Source organism: Cryphonectria parasitica (genome assembly GCF_011745365.1).
Source record: "Cryphonectria parasitica EP155 unplaced genomic scaffold M406scaffold_2, whole genome shotgun sequence".
In the NCBI taxonomy this organism is placed as follows: domain Eukaryota; kingdom Fungi; phylum Ascomycota; class Sordariomycetes; order Diaporthales; family Cryphonectriaceae; genus Cryphonectria; species Cryphonectria parasitica.
In genome coordinates, this window is record NW_024468910.1 from 3414014 (window position 1) to 3440134 (window position 26121).

General features: G+C 53.2%; 6 protein-coding genes across 6 annotated transcripts; 4 read left to right on the forward strand and 2 right to left on the reverse strand.

Moving 5' to 3' along the window:
• Nucleotides 1–1323: 1323 nt before the first annotated feature.
• M406DRAFT_62893 (uncharacterized protein) lies at nt 1324–3039 on the forward strand (the record flags this gene model as incomplete). Its single annotated transcript, XM_040924804.1, has 8 exons — nt 1324–1341; nt 1396–1651; nt 1721–1810; nt 1840–1901; nt 2089–2269; nt 2375–2593; nt 2637–2769; nt 2835–3039. 8 exons carry the CDS (start codon nt 1324–1326, stop codon nt 3037–3039), a joined length of 1164 nt encoding a protein of 387 aa, XP_040779832.1.
• Nucleotides 3040–3722: 683 nt separating this feature from the next.
• Nucleotides 3723–4507, reverse strand: M406DRAFT_242058 (uncharacterized protein; the record flags this gene model as incomplete). The annotated part of the gene is made up of 2 exons (XM_040916160.1): nt 3723–3812; nt 3875–4507. Coding segments are annotated over 2 exons (723 nt in total), but the record flags the coding sequence as incomplete, so codon positions are not given.
• Nucleotides 4508–5633: 1126 nt separating this feature from the next.
• M406DRAFT_321045 (NADH dehydrogenase, alpha subcomplex, subunit 8) lies at nt 5634–6612 on the forward strand. Its single transcript, XM_040919466.1, has 4 exons — nt 5634–5713; nt 5846–6073; nt 6268–6400; nt 6461–6612. The coding sequence occupies exons 1-4, from the start codon at nt 5694–5696 to the stop codon at nt 6587–6589; spliced, it is 510 nt and encodes a 169-aa protein (XP_040779834.1). The 5' UTR covers nt 5634–5693; the 3' UTR covers nt 6590–6612.
• Nucleotides 6613–13852: 7240 nt separating this feature from the next.
• Nucleotides 13853–16531, forward strand: M406DRAFT_355061 (uncharacterized protein). Its single transcript, XM_040923067.1, has 3 exons — nt 13853–14337; nt 14943–15455; nt 15553–16531. The coding sequence occupies exons 2-3, from the start codon at nt 14992–14994 to the stop codon at nt 15935–15937; spliced, it is 849 nt and encodes a 282-aa protein (XP_040779835.1). The 5' UTR covers nt 13853–14337; nt 14943–14991; the 3' UTR covers nt 15938–16531.
• A 2180-nt stretch (nt 16532–18711) lies between these two features.
• M406DRAFT_71842 (uncharacterized protein) lies at nt 18712–19491 on the forward strand (the record flags this gene model as incomplete). Its single annotated transcript, XM_040925505.1, has 1 exon — nt 18712–19491. One exon carries the CDS (start codon nt 18712–18714, stop codon nt 19489–19491), a length of 780 nt encoding a protein of 259 aa, XP_040779836.1.
• A 1448-nt stretch (nt 19492–20939) lies between these two features.
• Nucleotides 20940–22697, reverse strand: M406DRAFT_249085 (longevity assurance proteins LAG1/LAC1; the record flags this gene model as incomplete). Its single annotated transcript, XM_040916585.1, has 4 exons — nt 20940–21554; nt 21619–21906; nt 22012–22325; nt 22580–22697. 4 exons carry the CDS (start codon nt 22695–22697, stop codon nt 20940–20942), a joined length of 1335 nt encoding a protein of 444 aa, XP_040779837.1.
• Between the last annotated feature and the right edge of the window lie 3424 nt (nt 22698–26121).

The following is a 26121-nucleotide window of genomic DNA, read 5'->3' on the forward strand; positions in this document are numbered from 1 at the left end:
TACAGAGTGCAAGGCAGCGTCGAGGTCGAAGCAACCAACTGCAGAGTTCCTTCCTCCTTACTACTTCTTTCTTGATATGACGTATGAGCTTCAACAACGAGTGAGCTGCTGCTTACTTACCCATTCACTCTTCTTTCTACTGTAATTGATAACCACTCAACAGGGCTACTGGACATCTCCATTTCAATACTCAAGTACTTTATGGTACAGTACTTGTGGTGTGTGTGCAGCCCTAAATCCTACTATACTCCACAAGTTCCAGATGAGCCGGTCACTCATCTCCCCGTGGTCAATCATCAATCTTCCCTTTATTTCTTCTGTCTTGGATTGGTCTCCAAGGGGGGGGCTGACCGGTCTGTACTCTGCATACCATATACATATTCAGTAGAGATTGCCAGCTTGACTGATGCTTGACAGACACACCACCATCCATCTTCCTTCTATCGTATCTTTTTCTTCTTCTCTTGAAACAAGGAAAGCCCTTCTCATTCTTCATACACTCACAGACTTGGTCCTGTTTCACCCTGTCATCGTTTCGGCTGGAACGGAACTAGGCCCGGGCCTTCCGACGTCACTGCCAGTCACTGCTGCTCACTAGCCAGAGTCCCATCCATCTATCGATCGATCCAGCCAAAACCAGGGCAAGCACACTTGATCAAGTAGCAGGCAGTATCAGTCCTCATCCACAGTACATATATAACGCACCTTTTGGCCCCCATGCGGATGATAAGCGATATCATCTTGGTCACCTGCATGTGAGCCTATGCGTATACGTGATGGCGCACCTCAGTAAGCCCCATCCCACTACTATCGTCTTCTTCATCTTTCTCTTGACCTTGTACCCTGTCCATTGAAGAGGGATAGATACTGTTAGTTGAGGGGTTCTGGGGCTAGCGAGCTGTAGGAGGTGGCTTGTGGCTGACGAGGACGACGACGGTTGACTTTTGACATTGCCTCTCCCAACCCGATTGTCGCCCTTGTCTCACTTTTTGTTCTCATTTCACACACACCTTTGTCTCTCACACTTGAACTCCATCCTCTTTACTGTTTCTGTCTTCCCCCGACAACACTTTCTCTCCCTCTCTCCCGCTCTGTGGCCTCAAACAACATACCATGAGATCTGAGCCAGCCACAGCTGTTGATCCTTCCTCGTGGCTAACATGAACTTGCACCTTCTCCCCATAGTCAACAAGGCTCGTAGGGTAAGACAATTCTCTTGCTTTCTTGCCTCTCCCAAAGAGGTCTAAAATTTCCTGGAATGAACTTCTTATCTAACTCACCCTCACTAGCCAAAATTCGAGGTACACCTCAAGGTAATTTACGATGCCCCTAACATCACCCGTTCCGTTCTCTCTCTCACAGACACAACACAACCATGCTGACCGAGCATCCTAGATCTATGATCTCAACAATGTTCCTCTGGTCCATGGCTCCTCTTACATAAAATGGCATCTCCCACACTCCATCCACAGCAGCCACCATGGCCGCACCGCCAAGTGTCCCATCGCCAATCACCGCGTCGAGTACAACTACGGCAAGATTATTCCTGTTCGCCTTGCCATCGACAAGACCAACAGCCTGGCCGAGTGCCCCATCGAGCTCGAGGTCCTACAAGAATTCCCCACAGCACCACCCTCCTCCGCCGGCCCCGGTGCGGGCGGGGGCGGGGGCAACAGCCGTGAGGAGAGGATCACCCTGGGCCGCCTGACGCTGAATCTAGCCGAGTATGTTGAGGAGAGCGAGGCGTTCGTGCGGGAATCGGGATTCCGGCCCAGGCCTTCAGGCTCTGGTGGCTCATTTAGTGGGAACGGTGGTAGCTCTGCATCGACGGCACCCAAGCCTCCTTCCTCCAGCCAGGCACCGCGAGGCCACACCCGCAAGAGGTCCAGTCTATCGACCACGTCGCCCGTCACAATCGCCGATACGAACGGGCCCACGAGCCCCAAGACCTCAATGGACAGCCCTAGGTCACCCTCTATCGGCAACGAGCAGCAGCAGCAGCAGCAGCAGCAGCAGCAGCAGCAGCAGCAACAACAACAACAACAACCTCCACAACCACAACCTCAACCCGACTTGGCGCACGTCGAGGACGGCGTGATCCGGCGGTATCTCATGACCGACTCCAAGATCAACAGCACCCTCAAGATCGGCATCCTGATGGTCCAGCTCGATGGTGAGCGCAATTACGTCGCACCTCCACTCAAGACCGCGCCCGTTTTCGGCGGCATTACAGGCATGGGCATCACAGGGAGCGCCTCGGCCGCAGCTGGTGAACTCGCTGCTGGCGGCCCCGGCGCGGGGGGCGATTTTGGCCAGCACTTCCAGGACGCCCACCCAGAGCACGATGCTGCGAGCCTAAGCGCTCAGTTCTCAGGTGTCGCCGGCTCCAAGCCCGGCGGCGATGTCTACGAGTTGCAGGACATGTATCGCCGCGCACTCGCCGCGTCGTGGGCCGGCCACCCAGGTGAGCTGGCTGCCAATGAGTGCATCGAAGACATCTTCCAGGGCGGCGACGGGTTCGGATCCGACAGCGACGATGTCAATCATCGTCAGAGCCCTGGAGACGTCACGCCGCGTGGCCACGGGAAGCGCGGTGGCAGCCTCGGACGTGGCAAGATGATGCAACGCGAGGACAGTGGGTCCTCGACCGGCGGGGCAGGTGATGACTTTCTGCGCGCAGGCGACGCCAGCAGAAGGGGTGGCGCTGGCGCTGGCGGAGGATGGGGAAATGCAAAGAGACACCACGCCCGCCACGGAAGCGGCGAGAGCGTGGGTGCCTTGCGGCACGAGGGTGGTGGTGGTGGACATGTGACTCCCCATCATCGGCCGCACAGACGAGACGGGAGCAGAGACAGCGAGACGGGCAGCCACCGGGGCGGCGGCTTGGGCATGCGAGGGCGGAGCGAGAGCCTGGCGAGCCTGACGACTATGATCGAGAGCGAGAGGGGCCGAAGCGGGTTCAAGAGCGCCAGGGAGCTGAACGAGTGGGAGGTTAGGGACGATTTGGTGGCCTGGAGATTACCTGGGACAGCGTCTTGAATAAAATAGTCGGCAGCAAGGCGTTTTCCGGTATGGAAACTGTGGGGATTATTACTGAGATGGACAAAAGAGGAAATCTGTCATCGTAATTACACGGAGTTTCACATGGTAGCATGAGGCTCGGATTGATCCTTGGGAGGAATCGTTTTGGTATTCATTGAGCGAGAACTCTTGTGTGCCTTCTACATGCAGGCTCCTTGTGTTCTCTTGTACGCCCTGAGCAAACCCATGGTTTGATGGAGCAGTGCTTCTATAGTTTCAGCTGGGCGTCTTGCGCCTCTGGGATGCGCCCTCTGTCTTCGAATCCCCAGTTGAGGCTGATACAGTGCACTCTTGAGAATCGAAGGCCACGAAGTCCGGGAGCTTCCCCCCCATCCCCCCCTCTTACAAGAAGGAGGGTAGTTTGATAACACAACCGCGATGATCTTCGGTGGTGCTTTCTTCCAGCCATATCCTGTGGCATGCTTATGCTCATTTTCCTTGCGCTGTATCATCACCGGTGCTTCTGCGACAGACAGACAGAAAGACAGATAGACATATGCCCCAAAAGTCTTCGTGGCAAAACCGTCGCTCTACATCTCCCACGCGCCATTAGCACCTCATTCGTCTTAGGCATTGTTTGTGAATTCTTGCGGCCTTGTTCCGTTCTTTTTTCAGACGGCTTGTTTCATTTTCGAGCTCGGATGGTCCTTTTCGTACTCGTCAAAGTCCTTCTTGATCAGCTCACACTCCTTTCTAAGGTGCTGAAGCTGCTTCTCGTAGTCTTCCACGATCTACCCATCTCGTTAGCTAGAATGGCCAAATCCCCTTCCTGGAATGGGAGCTTCAGACTCACCTTCTTGACCTTGACCTCCACCTCGCCATCCAGACCTTGATCATCGCCCAGTCCCTTCTTGGCCAGCTCGTCCTTCAGGAACTGAGCTTGCTCCCGCAAGAAGATCAGACGGCTCCACAGCTCGTCCAGCCTGGCGTTAACCGCAGGATCCTGCACAGCCTTCTCCATGTTCTCCAGCTTTATGCGCAGCTCGTCCTCATCGCCTGACAGCGCGTAGCCCCGATTCCGCAGCACTTGCACCTTTCTTGCGAGCACTAACGTCCGCCGCCGGAGGACCTCATGCTTGCGACGGGCCTCGATCATCTTGACGCTCCAGTCGAGGTCGTGCTTGCTCAGTATGGAATCCAGGCAGTTGTTGATCTCGTGCAGGCGCTGGTTGAAGATGCTGATCACGTTGCGCTGGTTCTTAAGGCGCTCTGCAATAGCAGTGAAACCAGAGGCCAGCACAGGCATCATACCCGGTGCAGGCTTGTTCTGCAGTGCCTCCTCCCATTCCTTGGGGTCGTCGTTAGGACCGGGGTGGAAGAAGGGGACGGTGGCCTCGTCCACCTTGTTGTAGAAGTAGTACTTGAAGGCGCACTCCGAGGTGCCAGGCTTCCATTTCTCGACAATAGTGTTGAGGCGCTGAGGCACAACCTGGTCGGCTTTTACGCGTCTGTTAGCCCAAAACGGAACCACGCAGGCCAGGTGACAGATCTTGCTAGGCAGCAAAATGGTTGAAGAGAAGAGACTCGCCAACAGGAAGAGATAGGTGGGAAGATGGAGAGCACATACTGTAGGGAACGCCTGTCTGGAACTGTAGACTGGCACCATGATTGGTTTGAGGTTGACCCAACAAAGACAAGCCGAATGATTGCTGTTGCTGCTGTTGCTGCTGTTGCTGTTGCTGTTGCTGTTGCTGTTGCTGCTGTTGCTGTTGCTGTTGCTGCTGCTGCTGCTGCTGCTGCTGCTGTAGTAGTAGTAGTTGTTGTTGTTGTTGTTGCTGCTGCTGCTGCTGCTGCTGCTGATTGTTATTTGGCCCGGCAGTGCTCTGTCCAAACAGACCGAGAGACTGTGTTGGCTGTTGTTGCTGTGTGGCAGTGGTTGACTGCCCGAATGGGTTGGAGGATGCATTGGTGGTGTTGCCGAATAACGACGAACCGCCTGCAGGTTTGCCAAACAGAGACATCTGAAAAGGTGAGACACGATCGGTTGAGGCGAGGATCGATGTACGGAAGTCGGTGGAGGAGAAGAGAGGAAGAGGAGGAGAAGGGGGAGAAGGAGGAACAGAAGGAGGAGGAGGGTGTTGCTGGGAGTACGAGTAACCAGGTCCGAGTCGACAGCAGCTGTCAAAGGTAACAAGATAAAGAAAGGGTATCAAACGAAGTAGTTGAGTGCTGCAGAGTATAGAAGCAGATGAGATTAGGAGCAAAGTGATTCAAGAAGCAGGCCTGCCCTGAAAGATGGGCCAGAGTGTTGGTGATAGCACGACGCTTGGGTTGAGATTATGTTGTTGTCGCGACTTTGGCAAGAAGCTAAGCCTTGGACCCGTGCGCGTTGCTCTGCGTGTGCAGGTGCAGAGTGCAGGCACAGCATAGAGAAAAAAAAGTCCAAGCTCTGGGGGAGGTATCCCTGCAAGCTTGGCCCTGGCTCTTCCCTCACCTCTGGGACTGTGAAGTGTGGGTCCTTGGAAGACGCTGCAACCAATTACGCCAACGCCAATCCGGTTACCAGACGACCTCACTCACTTGCTCAAGCTGGACGCTGCCAAATCCAAAGGGAAACCTCAACTGCCCGTCACCAACCACGACCATCTCCTGTCCCTACACAACTGCCAAACATGGCGTCGCGTCCGGCCCAGTAAGTCAATTGGCTCCAATCTCAGTCTCACACCAGCTCGAATCGAGCCTCGCCGGGGCACCCAATCCTCCTCCAATATAACTGCCGGGGCATTCTCGCAGCACCGTTGACTGACAATGCCCACAACGACAGGTTCTCGCAGCAGCAGCTCTACGACACCACGCCCCTGCCCGAATCGATCCCCAAGGTCAAGGAGCTTGGCGCTAGCTCCGCGCCCCTGCTGTCCGCCTCCTTCTTCATCGGCGCCCGCTGCAAGGATTACAATGATGATTTCATGCAGTGCAAGACCGAGAACCCCGGCAAGGGCGAGTTCGAGTGCTTGAAGGAGGGCCGAAGGGTCACGAGATGTGCGAGGAGTGTGTATGTTTACCCTATCCCGCGATTGCTGCATCCCGGCGGAACCATGGAGCGAACGACATCCTAGGTCAAGAGGGGGATCTGGGAGGGGACAGTCCTGAGAAGAATATCAAGGGAGAACCTCGGTCGACCGGATGAATCCCGGAGCCTTAGGCTGTGGATAGAGAGAGACATGACTGACGGAGCTTTCCACACAGGATCGAGGACGTGAACAAGCACTGCCTGGAGGAGTTCCGAACTCACTGGCAGTGCCTCGACAACAACAACCACCAGCTATGGCAGTGCCGCCCAGCTGAGTGGAAGCTGAACAAATGCGTCTTCCACAACCTTGTCAGTTCTCTCATTCCCTCTTCATGTTCTTCTATGCTGACGAAGCGATCTATCTTGCAGAAAATCGAGAAAACCATCCCCGACGCGGGAGGCAAAATCCCCGTTCACATGCGCTCACAACCCATCTTTGCACACGCGCCCGTGCCACACCAGCGGATCGCCAAGTATGAGGATGTTAAGGAGTCATAGACAGGCACTGTGGATGCTACATCAAGACGGGGTGGCATGGGGCGAATCGAGAAGATGGTGGCCATAGGTCCTAAGGCTCAGTGTGTGAAAGACGAGGCCCCGAGAGGCGTGTACACTCTAGACGAGGAACGACAATCACAAAACACAATTTAAAGAAAAACAGACATATATACCCGACACTATGTGTCCTACTGTGTAATCAGGAGAGAGCATTACCCCGGTAGCCCGACCACATCTGATCATGCCTTGAGAATTACTACTCAGAACAGAGTAGTGACGCTTCATTGCAACCCCCCCCCCACCCCCCCTTTGAATACAGGCATATGGAGAGGTCAGCAAATATCTTATCAGTCATTGGTTTTTCAACAACTCCAGTTCACTTTGTCTGACCTGGCGCGGTCGAGGTGGCATCCAGGGAGCCCACAGCATTGCAGGAGGCTTCCAACGAGGGGCCAGAAGCAGGACAATTGGACTTTAGAAAGCCCTCGTAAAATGCAGCCACAGTCTCATCGCCAACATCTTCCTTTACTCTGGCTCCCATATACAGAGGAGGCCTTCGGGGCGAGTAGAAGATAGGTCAGTATCATTTTGGCATTCACCACCCGTGGCTTAGTAAAACACGAGAGAGTGTCCCTACTCTCTGCAGCAAAGACATATTATACTCCGTTAGGCAGAATTCATAAGTGCGATCTGGCGTCACGAGCATCGACTGTTTCTCAAATAGCAATTGGCTTCCTTCCACATACTTGACTATAATTCCTTACTTTCCAATACTTGAATAAGATTTGACATGGCGTTCTGCCTGATCCCCGATAAAATTGTGCAAAAACTGCTTCAGCGGAGCCAGGCTCCAGCTATGGAGAAGTTCCTGGCCAGGCTGAGCACAAACTGTTCAGTATCGCCTGCAGCTGCAGCCCAAGTTACGCCTAGAGAACAGCGCCGGGAAACCGAGACCGAAGCCAAAGAATACCAGGTGAAGGCTCACAAGAGCATACGAACCAGACAAGTCAACTGAAAACACGAGAACATGTTCAGAATCCAGCCACCAAGGCGAACAAGTGGTACAACGAAGCTGCGGCCGCCCACGCGCCTCGGGCGTTTTGATTCTCTTCCTGTGGTACCCAATCACTTGGCCAAACATGCATCAACCGGAGACTGGCTACAGTTGACTTACCTGCAGCAGCCTGCTTCATCTTGGAGAATGCACAGGTGGTACAACACACCCCACATCCCAAGGTCCGCAAAGTTCACTCCGGAAGGCCACCTCGTCCTCCTCACCGCCCTTCAGCCTGACGGCAAGGCATTGGATAAGCGCTTGCACAAGAGAACAACACCCGAGAGGACACCATAGAGAAAGTCAGCAGCCTGATGAGTGGCTCTGGGAAAAGAGGGAGGGCACAGCAGACGGATGGAAGCCTCTGTGAGATTTGTGTCGTCCGTGTGGGCCACACTGGCGGCCTCCCTCCTGACTGCCGAGAATTCCTCCTCCAATCCTCAGACGTCTCGTTCTCCAGAAGCATTTGGCAAAGAGAATCAAGGCCATCTCCACTGGGAGATCAACGAGGACGGAGAAACCCCTTCAGTCCCATCATTCTCCCTCCTTCTCCCAAGACAACCTCAGCCGGCACTGCAAGTCCAACCCAATAGCCCAACACGATTCCCGAGACAGAACAAGGCCAGGCGACATCGCACGAGGCAGACTCAGACTTTACTCCGAGGAGCCTATCAGGACCAGATCCTGACAGGTCTAGATTTCACAAAGAAGGCTGCTGACCATCCCCCCCCCCCCTCTTTTCCTACCCTTTCTCACAGCCCAGGACAACCCCGAAACATTCCGACCTAGCCAAGGTGGTCTCTGTACTACAATAACAACGATAGATCATGTACTATAGCAGATGAAGAAACCGAACGTAGTGCGGAGTGTCGTGCAACCACATTGAACCTTCATCCGCATGTTGTGAAGTCTATATTGGTGTGTGAAATGTGGGGGGGGGAGGGGAATATTCCACATCTCGTCCCGCGTTCTTAGCATGTATACAGATATTTTTGCGTACTTTTTCTCTGTGGGAGGAAAGTTGTTAGCCTCATGGAAAGCTCATGGCGCAAAACCCAACCTCGTCGCGCCCCCCTCATGCGGGAATAGGAAAGCCCAGAGCTGTGCAGAATGTCCTCAAAGGAAAACCCATACTACAGGCGGGAAGCTTTGAGGACGACGTAGGAGAAGAAGAAAATTCAATTATGGGGAGAGCAAAGTTCCAGGCCGGCTGCTCGGCTCCCCCGCCTTGCGCCAAAGTGGTACGCGGCGTGCATTTCTCTCCCGTGCCGTGTCCGCACAACAGACGGCGTCCGTCTTGTTGCGTTCTCAAGCCTATCTCACTAGTCAGGGGCTTGGAGACCAACAAAAAAAAAAAAAACATAACTCCTTTTTTCCCTCCCATCAAGTGAGAGAGCCCTCGTGGCCATTGGCGTGGCGATGCTGTCGCGTTGTCCCCTGAAGCCTCGTCTGCGGGAGTGCGAGCATCTCGGAGATACTAACATAGTACTTGTGGAAAGGACATCGTCCTTCCGGCGCCGTCCTTTCGTTAGCCACTTAGCCACACGTGCTTGACGGTCTGGTCCCGTTTCCTTCTTCTTCTAAGTTCGCACAGCCGACTTTCGTCCCGTTCTCCTCCTCGTCGTCCTCCGGGCGGACGATTATCATAGCGTGGATGACCCTTCCTCCACAACGCTAGACTAGCAACAAGACACGGCGTCCCTCGGAAAGCCACGCGGTCTTGTGTGTATAGGTGCGTGTATTCTATAGATAAGCCACGCGAGATGATGAATGGATGGGCCCGATATACACAGCCGTAAGAATGGGACCGCACGTCTCCACCGACGAAGAAGCGGCAGCGGCAGCAGCGGCAGCAGCGGCAGCAGCAGCAGCAGAATGACAGTACACTCGCAGCGTTTCTAGGCCTCGTAGAAAATATTGCCTCGCTTCTCCACACCAACATGTTTTGTTGATTACTGGCCTGTGATGCCAGCAAGAGACTCAAGGTCACTCACTCCTTTGTGAGACCGACTCTCTTTCCACACTGAGCATCCAGAAACCGGCCAAGACGGCTGGCTGGTGGCACAGATCGCACCACCAAGATAGGTAGTTCGCGAGATATTTGGCGCCACGGCACGAATATAAGGCCCAGCCTGTTCTCGGCACGATTAGCGTTGGGCCATTGAGCACAGCAGCAGGTCAGCGTTACGAGACGAAGAACACACGCACACACTCTCTCTCTATCTCTCTCACTCCATCTACCGGTGTGGATATCTTCGTACTCGGCGAGGGTTTTCCTAGTTTTCTCGGTGTGTGTTCAGCGGACGGAACTTGGCGCAAGCACGCCGAGTAAATCTGCCACAAAAATTCCGAGTCATGTCACTTTTTGCCGGATCATGAGTTTGGACTACTCGAGAGGAGATAGGAAATTCCACCAAGTGGTGGGAAAAAAGGCTCCAAGCCATCCCTGACCATCCCTTGGAATCTTTTCTGGGCATATTTTTCTTTCGCCACGCTTCCGTAGTGCAAGAAGAAGGAAAAGAAAAGTCCAGACTCGCAAAAATGCTCCTATAGGGACGAGACGAGATGGTGGCCAAGGCGGAATAAGGGTCTTGGCCGGTACAGGTCTTGTATCGTCTCGTACCTTGACATGCATTTCATTTGATGGTTGGAGTCTCCGAGGTGGAACCAATCGCCTGTGTATGTATCCCCACCAATATGGAACAAAGGTGCGATCAGGTCTGCAATGGATGTTTTTTTTGGTGAGACATTGTCCGACGACGACGGCAACGACAACTTACTGTGTGTCAACAGATCTAATAGTGACTTTGGCCTGGGAAGGTCAATAGGCGGCACACGGCAGCCTCGTGTGGGGGCTGGCTGGCCTCGGTGGGTCCGCTTGGTTCATCGCTTGGGCCGGCCCCAAGTAGAGAGAATGAACAAGCACTGGGTAAGCCTCTCCTATCGACTACAGGACTGGTTGATGCAACGAGGCCCATTAGTTGTCGAATGCTGGGGGCGGGAAATATTCCACCATCCCACGCACCTACCTCCTCACTTACTTGAGAGAGCTCGGATCTGTGTAGTCGAGTTGGCCACGCAGAGTGCGAGGTAGAGGAGGGGGTGCAAAACCGAGAGATGACGAGCAACTCGAGGGCGCCTCGCACCGGTCCCAAGCCTACCGCCGTCCCGCCCCCATCGGCATTCAAAACACTGGCGCAACCAGCTGTTCAGCCAATAGACAAGTCAAACAACTGCTTCTGAGGGGGAGAGTGAATAGCTTGCTCTTCTTGGGACCTCTGTTAAATCTCTGCCGGTGGCTGCGCTTATTTTTCTGTGCAGGAAGGCTTGTCTTGGGGTGGTTTCAAGCCTCGGTTGTTTCGTTTGTCTTTCTCTCTTGAGCCCTTCAATATCGCCGGAAATGGCAAAGACTGAACAACTGTGACGATTTTTGGGGCCGGCGCATAGTAGCCTCAACGTGGTGGCCGCGTATTCCCGCTTGGTGAGGTGGGCGGTAGTCTAAAGCTGTGGCGGGGAGAGGGAGGGAGCACTGAGATCACATTTCTATATGCATAATATACACAGTACAGTAGCAGTAACACTTCCTTGTCCAAGACCGTCATCAGAAAAGTGTGTGCACTATGTATGTATTTGTTTGTGTCCACCACGGACAATTCTTGATGTTCTCTTGCAGATCTTCGGACAGATTCTTGGAAGGGCTGAGAGGATCAGCAATACTGCAGTGGCTGTTGCAAGATCTGGTGGATCTCGACATATTGCGATGCGTCAAAGGGAAGGGGGAGAAGAGAAAAAGCTTTCCGACCACAGCGAACGAGCCACCAGGAACAACTGTGTCTCCTGCAGCAGGGTACACAAATGAGCAGGGCGGCGTCGTGCTATTGTTGGTCTGAAGCAGTATGGCTGGGGGGATATTGCCTTGTTGATGACTGCCCGCCACCTGTACTCCCCTTTGTAACGTATAAAGTAGGGGGAATGGGAACACGTCTTGGCCCCAAAAGCCTCAAGCGCTGCCGAGCGTACGGAAACCGGCATGGTACAGGATTAAAATTCGCGCCACAGGAAGGAGGATCATCGACACACCGTTCGCCAATGGGCCCCCTCTTCTCCTCCTTCCCGTCCCGAATGTGCCGTTCCCTGTCCTCCCCCTGAGGTGGGAAGCGGTGGGATGAGCGATGAAGACCGAGATGAGAGAGAAAAAGAGAAAACAAATTCAGTCATTTCGCTATTGCATGACCATGAATGCATGCAAGTCATGGTTCTTGTTTCCTTCTCTCTGCTGGGGGGGGGGGGGGGGCCATCAAACGAAACAAGGCCAAACCCCGCCCAACAGGCGGGATGAAAAGTGTTTGTGTGTCAAGGTCAAGTAGATTAGATGGTGAGGGTTGAGGCCGGGAAGGTAAATTAAGGCTGTTTCAGGACCCAAGTCCCTGCAGTGCGTTGAGCCAATCTGATCCCACCCAGCAATATGGGGAAATAAACAGAGCCGCCCTGGCTACCCTGCAAAGAAAACCAGCTTGACCTTGCAGGAGATCCCGATCGTGGCAGGGGTCCAGGACTGTACTATGCCTGCTATGGTACAGGGGGCGGGCTGTAGGGCGTCAAGGGTTTCCAAGTAGTTGAGCTAAGGCAGGGGCAAGACTACGCACTTAATTTCAAAGGCAGCTTTAGACCAAAGGTCGATTCAACGAACCTCCTGCCCAGAAAACCATCACCTCACTTCTTGTTGCTCCCTTCACCTCCACACGGCCCGCCAGCCAGCCAATCAACCTTGGACAGGCCCCTAGACCAGGCCTACAGATTCTATGAGGAGAGGGGCATCATCAGGCTAGCAGCCCTGGGTATGGGGACGAGACTACTTACTCTGATCAAACCACAGGTGACGACTTCATGCAGACCAGGTAGGTGGATAAGGAAGGAGTCGACCACACAGACGGGCGGAGGAACATCATCAACTCCAACCTTATCCCATACCTTACCCGCCCGCGGATGGACCTCAACATGCTATGCACATACGTAACCTCACCGCCGTCCCAAGACCTTCCCAAAGAGCAAACGAAAGACCCCATGCGGAGAATATTCCAGGAATAGGGATCGCCGGGCGTACGACGCTCTGATATATGGCCCACGCTGGTGGGGCCTCTGCAGCAAAACGCCATGCTATGGCAAGGACCCATGAGCTGACACAACACGGTATTCCCTTCACCTAAAATTATTCCCTCACCAGTAAATTGGTCGAGGGGTAGTCCTCAGGCGAGCCGAGGACGAACAGGGCGGCGGTGGCGGCGGTGGCGGCGCTGCACTGGATCATGGGGAACCAGCCGTTGGGTCAGCAAAACCCTATTCCTGGCCAGCATGGGGCGAGGCTCGGGCCAAAAGGTTCAGTTCGCCCTTTGGGTGGTGTTGCCGAGTTTGTGGAGGAGGATCAAGGAGCGATGAGGATTGGTTTGACTGACTGATTGAACTGACTGACTTCACATCTTGACAATGGCCTGCAGCACATATTATAATCACAAAACATACATGCATACATGCTTGCATGCATCGGGCCAATGGTAGTTCTGTTTCGACCAGGGGGTTTCCCCAAGAATAGCAGAGAATGACTGACAGGACAACCAGAAAAGAAGCAGCAGCAGTAACAACAACATGTATGGTGACGACAAGACACTACGAGAACAGGCGGCACAAAGCCCCTTGCAGATAGATGCCTTCCATGAACCCAGCCTGAACCTGATGAAGGGCCTCGACCATGGTGGGGCAAACTGGATCAGAACCCAGGCCCAAGCCAAGCACAGCACGTCAGGTGGGGTACGTAGTTGTGGTACAGTAGGTAACCAGAGTATCCAAAGTATCAAGTATCATTTGATCTCCTGAATGATCTGGCCCACCTTGTCCCTCTCGCTGGGCCCGTCTGGCGAGGCCACTCAACGGCCCTGCTCAGGTTGCTCAAGCTGAACGAGTGGATCCCCATTTGCCGTGCGGGTTCCGCCACGACATTGGCACACATAGAGCAGGGCACGGCTGTAGTGGCACTGGGCTGCTGCAAGTGGCTTGCACGCGAGGGGGACTTGGCCCTGGTCCCACGATCTCCCCCCCCCCCCTCCATCCCGTCCCCAAACCTTAATATCTGCAGTGCATACCCGAATGTAAAGCAACCCATTTCTCTCCTTCCTCTCCTCCCTCCTTCTTTCCCTTTCCCACAGCGCTGTGATAACCTTTTACCTCCAAAAAGGGCTTCTTCATTGAGTTCGCTGCTCGGCCAGTTTTTGCGCCATCCATTCCTTCATACATTCATTCATTCATTCTCTTCACAAAAACCCCCAAACGCACTCTCGCTGCTTGTTCAGCCGTCCGTTCCTTCGAGGCACCCTTATCCCACACGAAAACTTTCGGTGCAACGTTCAACTCGAACCCAAGTCAAAAGTCACGATCCCCTCGATCATTCCGAGCCTCGACTCTTGTCCGACAACGTCTGGACTCTTGTGTGATTCGTTTTCAGGGCCGGCTAGTCTCGCCCCAGATTCAACCTTTTCGAACCAGTCTCAATCCTAGACGGATCACAAGCTCAGCAGTGCTGCTCTTCTTGCCTGTTGTACTCTTTGAGAGGATATCGTTTATAACTGTCCCCTCACTTTCCTCCTTGGTTCCATCTGTCGACAAGGTCTTTTCCCAAGGCTCATCACAGGGACTCAACAAGGTACGTCTAACTTTGACTATTTCTTTCTTTCTTTCTTCCCGTCTGGGCCTATTGTGTCTACCTAAAATAATGTCTTCTTGTCCCCACTTGTGATTTTCTATCATGGCCCACGTCTGCCATTGTTCTTGTTTCTACCCGCAGAGCACCAATCCCCGCCGGCCCTCGCCAGTGGAACTCGTCAACGCTTGGCTTGTTGGGAAGAAGAAAGAAAGAAAGAATGTGCCGTCCCATTTAAGCACGTTGTCGTAGCTTCGAAAAGAGGGCTTCTAGAAGTACATCTGGGAGGCTAGTTCGGGCCTATTGCGTACAATGACACGCAACTCATGATTCACTCACCCGCCACACCAAATTCTCTCTTTGGAATATTTGTATCCCTTCCTTTTCAATATATGCCCTCCCCCCTTCGTTCGTTTTCTGTTTTTGCCTCGCTGCCATAATTCCTTAACTTTCTTTCCTTCTTTCGCTTCTTGCCCTATCATTCTTGAGGCTTCTTTCCTGTCCTTAATTTCCCCTTACCTCACACTACTTCTTTCGTTTTCTTTCTTTCCTACTATTCCCTCTTTTTGGCCCAAAAATTAAAACAACAGAGCTGACTGGTCGACCAGCCTTCGATTCTTCTCTGGTCAATATCGAAAGCAAAGAGAATCAGCCAAAATGAGGTCTTCTCTTCTCCTGCTCTCCGGTGCCGCCGCGACCCTGGCCAGCCCCCTGAGGGCCCGTGAGGTCGACGTCGTCGTTGAAGTTGTGACGCAGACCACTGTCGTCGACGTTCAGTACACCGTCACCGACGTCGTTGCCGCCCCTGCCGCCACCCCTACCTCTACTGAGGTTGCAGTGGCTCCTGTCGTCACCGTCACCGTCGCCCCCAGCTCGACTGAGGAGGCTGGCAACGTCAATGTGATCGCTGCTCCCACCACTTCCTCCAGCTCTGTCGTGGTTGTTGCGGCCACCACTTCAGCGTCCTCTGCTGCCACCTCCCCTACCGACTTTGCCGGTATCGCCGTGTACCAGCACAACATCCACCGCGCCAATAGCTCTGCGCCTGATGTCACTTACAACGATACGGCTGCTGGCTATGCTGCCACCCTGGCTGCTCGCTGCGTCTTCGAGCACGACGTGTAAGTTATTTTCATTTTCTCGCCACAAATTGGATGTCCCGACACGCGTGTGTACCGACCCAACAAAGTGAAAATACTAATTCTGGATATCTTTTAGGACCATTGGCGTCACTGACGGACAGGCGTACGGTCAGAACATTGCCTACATCGCAGGCAGTGACCTCACCACGGACATCAACACCTTCCTCGCCTCCAGCATCACCAACTCGTGGTTCGACAACGAGATCGAGCTCTACCCCGGCTACGGCTCCGAGCCCGACATGACTCTCTTCGACAGCTGGGGCCACTACTCCCAGGTCGTCTGGAAGGGCTCTAACTCCATCGGCTGTGCCGTCCAGGCCTGCGAGGCGGGCACTCTGGACGCCGACTACCCGGGTTTCTTCTCCGTCTGCAACTACTGGCCTGCCGGTAACGTGGAGACCGAGTACGCCGACAACGTCCTTGCTCCTCTGGGCCAGGCCAACGTTTACATCTCTTCTTAAGGAACAGTGGCGGTCATCGAGTCTGCATAGCCAAATGAGGGGTGGGAAGGGAATTGGGGGTTTCCCTGGTTCCCGATCTTGTTTTATCTTCCATTCCATCGCACTGGCGGCACAAGTCAAATATATTCCTGATTCCTTCATATGACACACGTGCATCAAAAATTCTACAAGCCGTCCTGGACACACATTTGCGCCCCAACATTTGTTTCTTTCGGCGTCTTGAAAGGCATGCATGCTTGTTCTGGCATTACGACAATGTGAATCCTTCTAGGGATATGGATGATAACGATGCCGGCCTATGACAATTAAGATAGGAGATGGACGCGAGACGGAATAAAAGGGCGAGGATAGGGACGGAAACTTTCGAGGGAGGGAGGCCACGTTGTTGTGCCTCTTGACGCCCGCACAACCACTTGATTTCTTTATTTTTTTGCTTTCGTTGGCGAGTCGCTTCTTCCTTTTCTCTCTTTTTAGCGCTCGACCCCCTCTTCAAAGAGCGTTGTTTTTCTTGCTAGATGAACAAAGAATCAAACTAGTGTCTTTCGGTGTATATAATTGCTATTTCCTAATCAGGAATCCATATTTTCACGATCGACCATGGAAACAAAACTTATGATGTGCATGTATGTTTTACTTTTCCATTCGCGTTTTGAAACTTGGGCTGCGCTGACTGGCTGGGGGGGGGGGGGGGCAATGGTGCGTTGTGGCGCGAGTAACTGAGGTGAAACATTGCCTCGACACAGGAAACTGTGACTGCGCGCCTAGAGGCCAGGATAACCATGCCGGCCTCTGTCTGGTATGGACAGTAACTGGGACTGAATGAATTGGGCGGCACACACCAGCCCATCTCAACCACGTGCGGGAACAATAGAGCGGGCGGGGCCTTGCACCACTGTGCCGTGTCCGCCTCCCTTTCTTTCCCTCTGTTAAGCAAATTTGAATTTCAACAGGAATGTTTGTCAATGTTAGCGCTTGGCTTCTTTGTGGTTTATTTCAATTATTTCTGGAGGAGGGTACTTTTTTCTCCTCATTTGATTTTTGTTTCTTAAGATTATTTGAAGGGGGTTTGATTGGTCAGGTTTGTCGATTCACCTCTTGGCACGGCTTGCAGGCTGGGTGACTCAGCTGGTTTTTGGGGTGATAGCCTTGCAGTGCTTTCATTGGTTTGAAATGGTAACTTGCAGGGATTGCTGGGACGAGGCTGAGGGTGGGGAGACCTGCTGGGCTGCGCAAGGCTGTTATGAAATGACGATTCTTTTGCCCATCTCAAGAGTCAGAGAAATAAAATGAGAACCGCAAGGCGATGATAAATAAATAGTGCGTACTGGTCGCAACAATCATTGAGCCAGTTCTCTGCAGCCAAATTACAGAGGTGACGGTGAAGAGACAGACAGCTTGCTCGATATCAGCCAAGAGTCTCTGACGAATAGAGGTCCCTAACCAAATGTTGAGAAGGATCGAAAGAAGAAGAAAAGTTCTTATTGTAAATAATTCAGAGGGTCGACTCATTTAAGATTGATGACACTTCGCAACAGTTGGTTCACCAAAGTATTGTCTCCATGGATTTTCGTGTATCAGACTTCAGGATACTTAGTTAGGAAGCCTTTAGAGCTCATGGTAGGCATTTTTCTCGTGGCATCCTCCCCCACAAATCTATGACATGATGATTTATCTTCATTTTTGGCGAACAATCTGCCAAATGTGTGTTCTGCTCCTGGTAGAATTCGCGGGTGGCTCGACGGCGTTCATAAGTCTACTCGTTCCGATGGGTCAAGGGGAGGCGGTCTTTGACTCTTAAATAATTTCCTTGACTGTAGAGATACCATTCATACCTAAATATTCTATTCGGCCACGGTACCAATGTGTATCTTACTCATGACTCCAAGATACCAGTTCGATTGACTACCGGCGTATAGACCATCTCCTGTCCAGACTGCGTATCTCCTCATCACGAGCCTTTTCTAAGTGAAAAATTAACACGATCTCCTCCTCTACTCTCATCTATCCACTAAGTATCTGGTCTGGACCGATCGTACGTCGAGCCTAAAAAGCCTGAGCACTCAGCCGAACCTGAGGTCTAGACATCAATGACATGAATTATCAAATCGAGGCCCTCGCTACTTGGCCCCGTGTATACCTAGCGTCCTATTGTGATTGCTGCACGACCCCAATTCGTATAAGCTCCCGTATGTCCAGCCCTACCCGGCGCAGAGCCTCAAGTATAGTCTGCATTGCACGGCCGCGGTGCGTTAATTACTTAAGTATTAGTTAATGGTGATGGTCGGGTCGAGACTAATACGCCTACTGGCTTGGAAAATTACATTCATCACAAGATCTTGCATCGTCGACTCAGAGGACTTGTTGACTAGGCAACTCTTTGGTTTGATATGAGGACAAAAGGGCACATTGGAGAGTCGTCAGAAGCGAGACTTTCTGTTCGGCACTGATGTCTACGAAGATTTAGTGTCTTAGCACAAGAGGACGACGATCAAAATCACAAGAGCACATAGACCAAGGCTAGAGGTCTAGTCGCTTGAGCCATCGAAATTCTAGGCACGAACCAGCACTTCGAGCACTTCTTCCTCGTGTGTTATTCCAGTGCCCAAATAATATAAATACCTCCGCTCCCTCCCCCAATATCACTCCCCTTCTTCTTTTTCCCATTCAACATTATCAACACACACCCTCGAGACTTGGCACTGGCCCAAAGAGACTGAGCCACTTCTTCTTTTTTTCTCTTTACATTTAAATCTTTACACCCAGCATCGTTTAAGATGATGGGTTTCGTCTTCTCGCTCTTCCTGGCGGTCTGTGCCCTCCTGTCTGGGGTCCTCGCCGCCCCTGCCGCAGCTGCTCCGTCCGGAGCGGCTGTGACCTCCACCGCCCTGGCTTCTGTCCTCGCTTCTGTCTTCCCTGTCGTGCCTGTCCTGCCCGAGGTGTCGATCCTGCCCATCGACCCAATCGAGCCCGCCGACCCCGTCACCGTCCGCCCGCCAGGCGCCCACCCGCCCCCGCCCTGGTTGCCCATCGAGTGTATTCCCGAGGGCCCCGAGGGGAAGATGCCCATGCCGTGCTACTTTGCCAGGCATGAGGCGGCGCGGTCGGCCCCGGACCTCGAGGCCACCACGCCCATCACTCCCGCCCCCGTCCCCGTCCCCACCCCCGAGCCCTCCTCGTCTCCTCTGCCGACCTCGCCTGCCCCGGAGCAGCCCACCGGCTACGATTGGGATGCCAGGCCAGACTGGGCCGTCGGCCTGAGCGACGAGGAGTGGGCCGGCCTGCGCGCCAGGCTGAGCTCCATGCTCGGGGGCGTTCCTGTGGACACGGCCACCGGGACCAACGGCGGGGCCTTCGTCCTCCACCGCGACGTGCCGTCCGGTTTCCCCGAGGGCATGTTCGCGAGCATCCTGGCGGCCCGGCAAACGGCGACGACCCTGGCCACCGTCACCAGGACGCAGGAGCGCGGCCAGGTTGAGACGTTCCTGGCTAAGCGAGAGGACGGTTGTGCCCCGGCGTGCGGGCCCATGATGGAAGCTGGGCCCAAACACCCCTAGTCCTTCCTCGGGCACTGGTCGTTGGTTGGGGCTTTGTTTGGTCTGTTGAGGGGGATGAGCAACAGGAAAGTGTTGGCTCATTTGTAGGAAGACGGGAGGATGAAAGACCTGTGTGGTGATTTTGGGACCGAGGCGGAGTTGAAAAGTTTGCTTGATTCTTAGCTTATTGGAGTTTCGTTTGAACGGGTAACGAGTGAGAGCATATACGGAATCATTTCTCACTTCATAATGGATACCTAGCTAGCGGTTTAGCGGTCTTAATTTTGATAAAAAGTACCATTTCAAAAAGTTGGTGTTCAAGTTAGTACAGTAGAAGCCTTCCTCACTGTGGCTGTGACTTCATCAGGAGCCTCCATCCCACGTAACGGAGACCATTTGCCCACAAAGACCATGTGCCACATGGCACGCTCATCTGATGGTAGATGATCCACGTGTGTTGTAGCGAGTGCTCAAGTCTTGGACACTTTTCATGATCGTTAGTTAGACTTAGGCCAGGTCAGTCACCGCCTTCGGCCCTGGCGTCATCCACATGTCCCTTCTTTCACTCGAGGTAAGGTAAGCAGACAGTCTAGTAGACCAGTCCGTGTTGATTTGGCGTAGTCATTTCCAAAGGATCGTTCGCTGCCGGGGTTCTCTAGGTGTAGTCGATTCAGCGATACTTGCTTGCGCTTGACGCCCTTCTTAGTGATTCTTCATGAGCCCTCTCCTGTCCCTTTGCTTGTCTTTTCGGCGCCCTCCATGTTATCGCAGTGGCGATGTGAACGTGGTTCTGGGCCACAAGACCAATAAATAAGTTCCATTCCAGACCCTGACATGAATGGGCATCCTGCCTGCCGGATGCCTCTGGGTGGGGCGGGTATAGGTAGTAGCTATAGCTGTTTCGTGAACCCAGGAATTCTATAATCGAAATTGAGAGATGACTTGCAGATGACTGGCACGTCGAGACAAAAAGGGGAGAACCCATACAGTCCAAGCCGTGATGTCTCCAATCAAGAAAATCCCGACCACTTTTCCCTTTTCCCGCGCAACCACGTCAACCACGCCTTTTCCCGTTCCATATAAGTAATGAATCGTACAGACTCCTCTCCCGCCGCCGGAAATCGCTCATTCGTTCATCAAGAGCAGACAGAATCGGGAGATATCTAAACCAGAAGTGAAAACTCCGCAACGCCAATTTTTGGTCTTGTGGTATGTGGTATGTGGTATGTACGAAGAGAAGATCAGATGTCGCCTGGACATCACACAGACCAGGAGAAAAGTCGTAAGATGGTGAGGTGTTCTCATCCATCACGTCGTGCTAGGAGTCCGTAAGGGCGAATCCGGTCCACGCAGACTTCGATTGCCGTCAAGTCCACAGAGGATCCCTTCTAAGGAACCTCGAGGTGCCCTGCCAGTGGGATACGGCGTTTGGCATCGGTCCTTCGGCACATAGGAATGCTGTTTGCAACTCAGTCGACCTGCTTCTCACAGCCAATCCGGCCCAACAATTCCTTGCGGTCGCTGTGGCCTGGCAAGCTGACTCCAGTTGCTGTGGTAGACGTCCTCTTGACACCGGTCCTCCGCTCCCAGCTCTTCAGATCAAGCTCCTCAACGCCCACCTCTTCCTCAAACGGCTGGGCCTCTTCATACACAAACTCGTCCTCTTCCTCCTCTTCATCCTCGCATTCGTCATCGCTCCGGACGTCATCGGCCCCAGCACCTCGCACGACACGAATGGCAACCTTGACAATCATGGCGAACCAGACAATGCAGATGACCTGCAGCGCAAGCAGGAGTGCGAGGAAGCTGTTTGTGACGATAGGCTGCCAGCACACGAGCCCATCGGCCTTGAGAAACGGCTCGAAATAGGGACCATACCCCGCAGGCTGCTCAAATGGCCCCTCAAGTTCGCTCTGGGGTCCTCGGAAGCATCCACGGGTGAGAATCTCAGAAGGATGCTTGTAAATGGACCAGCAGACGATGTTGAAGAGTACATGACGGTTCACGAACCACGACAGCATGAAAAGACCAAACCCGACATCGCATGCGTTGGTGAAGCCCGCATATTTCAGGCATTTGGAACCCTACACAGCGAAGATTATTAGCTTCTTCGGCACCATAGAGTCGACATCCGAGAGTGGAACATACCGAAAGAAGGATGTCACCAAGGTCGAACAGTATAAACACGGCGTTACCGATGTAGTTGAAATGATACCGGTACGACGCGTGAATCAGGACAATCGTAATGAAGTGATGGCTCAGCATCTGCCAGTGATCCTTGCGGCGCTCCTCGATATTGATCACAAACACCTGCTGGAACCAGAAACCTAGCTGAGTGAGGACATAGAACTTGAACAGACCTCCAAGCTCCCGATTCGGCCAGGTAGCCCACAAATTTCTCAGATTGAGCCATGCTGGGGAGGTGTAGTGAAGATACTGATTAGAGGGCCTGGGTTAGCGGCTGAGTCGCAATGACCATACAAGAAACAAAAAGGAAAACCCCCCTCAGCAGGGACTTGAAAACTTCGGCAATGTACTCACGACACCCAGCGACCAGAAAACCACGCAATATATCACCAGCCAAGCCTGTTCACTGAACCGCGTCACCTCCTTCTTCTTGCGGAGGCCCAGGTAATTAGCGAAGGGGGCCAGGATGTACTCCATGGTGGCGGCGCGCAGGCCGGTAAACAGCACGACAACAAAGAACACATAATATGTGTCGTCGAAGCCAAGGCCATATTTCTGAGACTGCTCGTTATAGTACTGCAGGGTGAAGAATTTGGACGTGTAGGCCTGGGAGCGAGGAAGTAGATAGTGGGCGCAGAACAGGAGGGCCAGGAGATTCAAGGAGAAGCCTAGATGAATAATTTGTTAGTTCTCGGTCCCAAAAGCTCTTATCCACAGGCAGTGCTCGACCCAGAATGACAGACTGCCGCACAGCGCCCCATATCCAAAGGTATGCGCTGCTATGCTGCCGCCGTTATCTGTACTTGATGGGGAGGGGAGAGGAGGGGAAAAGAGATGGAGTTTGAGGGACTCTTTGTCGAGGGGCAGTTCTGTTGGGACAGTGATTGTGGCCTTGGGTGAAGGAGGCATTGAAGTAGCATACCAATTTGATTCTCGACAAACCAGCGGGCCAATTGTTTCGCGGGGCTGTCTCCCCTCCGCTTGACGCGCCGGACGAGGACAGTGCTGTTGCAGGACTGCATGTAGAGGGGCCCATTCATGTTCTCCTTCTTGTGGGAGTAGCTGTGCCTAATGGAGCTCGAAGATGGTCGTTTGGACTCGGTGCTCGACCTGTTGGAGTTTGAAACTCCCAAGCGCTCTTGTTGAGGGGCGCCTTTGACGGTTGAGGAGGACATGATGGCGTGCTTCGAGTACAGAACGTGAGAATTGGCGCGATATATTGGGGCCCGAGGGGGGAGAGGGGGGGGGGGGGCGAGGCAGTGGAAGAGGCAGCGGTAAGTCGTGACCAAAGGAGGCCAAGATAGGAGATGAGCCGGGTGCCAGGCCAAGCCTCTCAAGGTGTGCGACCAGATCGAGGAGAGGAAAACGACGACTCGAGGCCTCACAGAATGGCGACGGATGGATGGTCGGTCGAAATAATTGGTGGAGGCGGTTCGCAACAAGAGAAAAAACGAGTGTTTGGATTCTCGTGCCCGCCCTCAAGGTCCACAGGTGGTGAAGCAAACTCAAATCGAGATCGATTGTGGGGTGGTCAGTTCATCTCTCGAGCTGGGGGAACAGAGAGAGGCTGGCGACAAATCGGGAGGTTGGATTTGTCTGGTTGAGGCGCACAGCTTCGAGGAAAAGCGTAGACGAGCAATCAATTGAGGGGAGCAGTGGCCACCTCTGTGCCTAGACAACCTTGAAACTGCAGAAGCGAAGCTGCAAGTCAGTGGAGGACCCTGGAAGATTTTCTTGGTTACAGGTTCCTCCCGGTGCGGTCTCACTGGCTCAACAGTTGAGACCCCTGATCTGGTACAGGTCCGTGTCGCCTGAGGCGGCTCTAGATTGGCCCACAGGGTTTTTGCCCTGGGGGGAGGGGGTTTTCTCCCTCAGAGGGGTCCGCGGGACGGGAGCTTGGAGCAGGCGGTGAGTTAGCAGGTCAGGAGTGGGCACTTGGGGACCCTGTGGAGGGCACTATCGCAGTGCTGCAGCGGGCTAGAGTCGTATGCTCCAGGCCTAGGGGCTCTTCTCTTGGAATTTCCAATTCTGGCCAAAATTTCAGGGCTCCCAGAGGCGGGGAAATGAGGGCGGTACTATAGTACCATAGTAGATGCAGCCTGCAAGTAATACTCTATCTGTAAATGTTGAGAAGATCCCCGCAGCTCGCAGATCCAGCCACGCCAACCCAAATACAATCTCTTCTTTCTCTCCTCTTTTCTTCCTCTCCCCCCTCTCGTCGTTAGTCAGTCAGTGGATTCTGCATACAACTTGAGATCATTAATTCCCAGGAGACTTTCTGGTTCTTGAGTTTTTGCCTCCCAACAACCCTCCCTTGAAGCAGAAGCCTATGCTTGGTCTATGTGGCAAGCTAATCCAAAGCTAGCGACTGTTATGGACGATCTCTATATACTATGCTATATACACCGTCGCTAATGACTGATCTTCGTATAACCCATGGTACCGTTGTAGTACGGCAAGTGGCGACCTGGTGCTCGAGTTCCCCGGCATCTTTGACCGCTCAATGGTTGGTGAGACGTCCTTCAGTACGGCAGTTACACAACTATAGTAAGGGCGGATTATCTGCAAAGTCAAAACTTGCGTGACAGCAACCAATGATGTGCATATGATCTGAATTCTCGAACACAAACCCCCTCTGCCTTTGGGACCGATTCACGCTTCAACAATACTTTAAGCGATAATTATGACTATACAAGGACTGTGGTCGCCCCATCATCCATGGACCTCCTCGGTGCCGGTATCAGAGCCGCATATGAGAATGAGACCTTCAGACGATTAAGGAGTGATCGAATTGTTCTGATCATTCGGTGCCAACTTGGTCTCTCCTCTTCGCACAATTTTTGCCCCCATGTCGGCCTCATGAACAAACATTCTCAAGTTGAGGAGGGTAGAATCACCACGGTCAATAATTAAAAGTTCAAGCATCCTTTTACCAGTCGGAACCACACAAATATGCATCCCACCCTTCTTCTTCTTCTTTTTTTCTCTTTCGCTTTTGCTCGCCCCCCTTGAATATATTAAGCATCTGACTGAGAGCCTTTGACATCACAGCAAATTTTCTCAGGTCACCTCATCTCTATACAGATGCTTAAGAGATTGCTCGAAAAGTGGAGCCGCACTTAAAAGATCATGAAAGTTCACTGTGAGATCAATAAGGGCACACCCGCACCCTGTAACTTCATGCTGGCATTTTTGTAACATCGAGATTTGGAGCTCAGATACATATCGGGCAGATTTGCTTACGCTTGCCGAGATTCGGTCTGTCCCTCCATCCATCTCTGCAGGATGATGGATCTCACATATCTGAGGCACGCGGTCAGCAACATCATCACCCCTGACAATCGTCGCGGATCCATACATACTCGTAGACAAAAATAACCTTCACCAAAGGGAAGTCCTACTCGATCTTCGTCTAGTAGCTCAACACTGTGTCAACTAATACAACAAAAACCCTTCTTGGGAGTTCGTGGGCCAAATACTATATATAGATTGTGTTAATAATTTCATGTAGCCTTGGGCAAAAAGCCTCGGGAACGTAAGGCGTTCTTAGCTGGTAGAAGTGCAAGAACAAACTGCTTAGTCAACATAGTTCCACCACAAGTCAGTGACTGACGCCCTAGCACTGCCTGAGCCCAGGTTCAGGGTGGCGCCGAGGTGAGCCGCAAATCATCTGGTCATCGTCGTCACTAGCACTATTGTAATAGTACACAGCCCGTTCACCTTCTACAACCTTCTGTGGCTCTTGACTCCGACGCCTCATCCGGCTGACACTCTTTCTCTCGCTTCGCACCACCACCTATAGACTTTCCTTTCTTCCTCCATCTCGCGTTTCAACAACATCGGCGTTCCATCACCACCCTGACGACTGCATCCTCCCGCCATCCCCATATTCGAACAGGAGAAACAGCTCGCCACCATGTCCAGCACCAAGTACACCCCCGCCCCACAGCACGACCCGGACGCGGTACCTGCAGGTGGTTCCGCCCCGGCTCCGGCCTATAGCCAGGCGCCTCCTTCCTATCAAGCCGACGATGACGAGGCGCGCCTGTTCGCTGGCGGTGATGGTGTCGCTCGGTCTAGCGAGGACAATGTCCCGGACGACTTCAAGTTTGGCGGGAGCGTCGCCGAGGCCACCCTCGACATCCGCAACCAGTTCATCCGCAAGGTTTACACGATCCTGACGGTCCAGCTGATCGTCACCGGCGCTGTGAGCGCCATCAGCTTCGTGAGCGAGCCCTACAAGCAGTGGATCCAGAGCCATCCGGCGCTCGTCTTCGTCTCGGTACGTTCTCACCCCGTTCCCATTCGTCCCCTGCTGCTTTCCTGACTTCCCCCACCCTGTGGTGAAAGGGAGGGGAGAGAAGGGGGAGGTTTAGTTTATCAAATGAAGTGCCCTATGCTGCCAGAGCTTGACTGACTGACATGTGCTTGATTTATCTGGTCCAGATGTTCGGAGCCATCGGT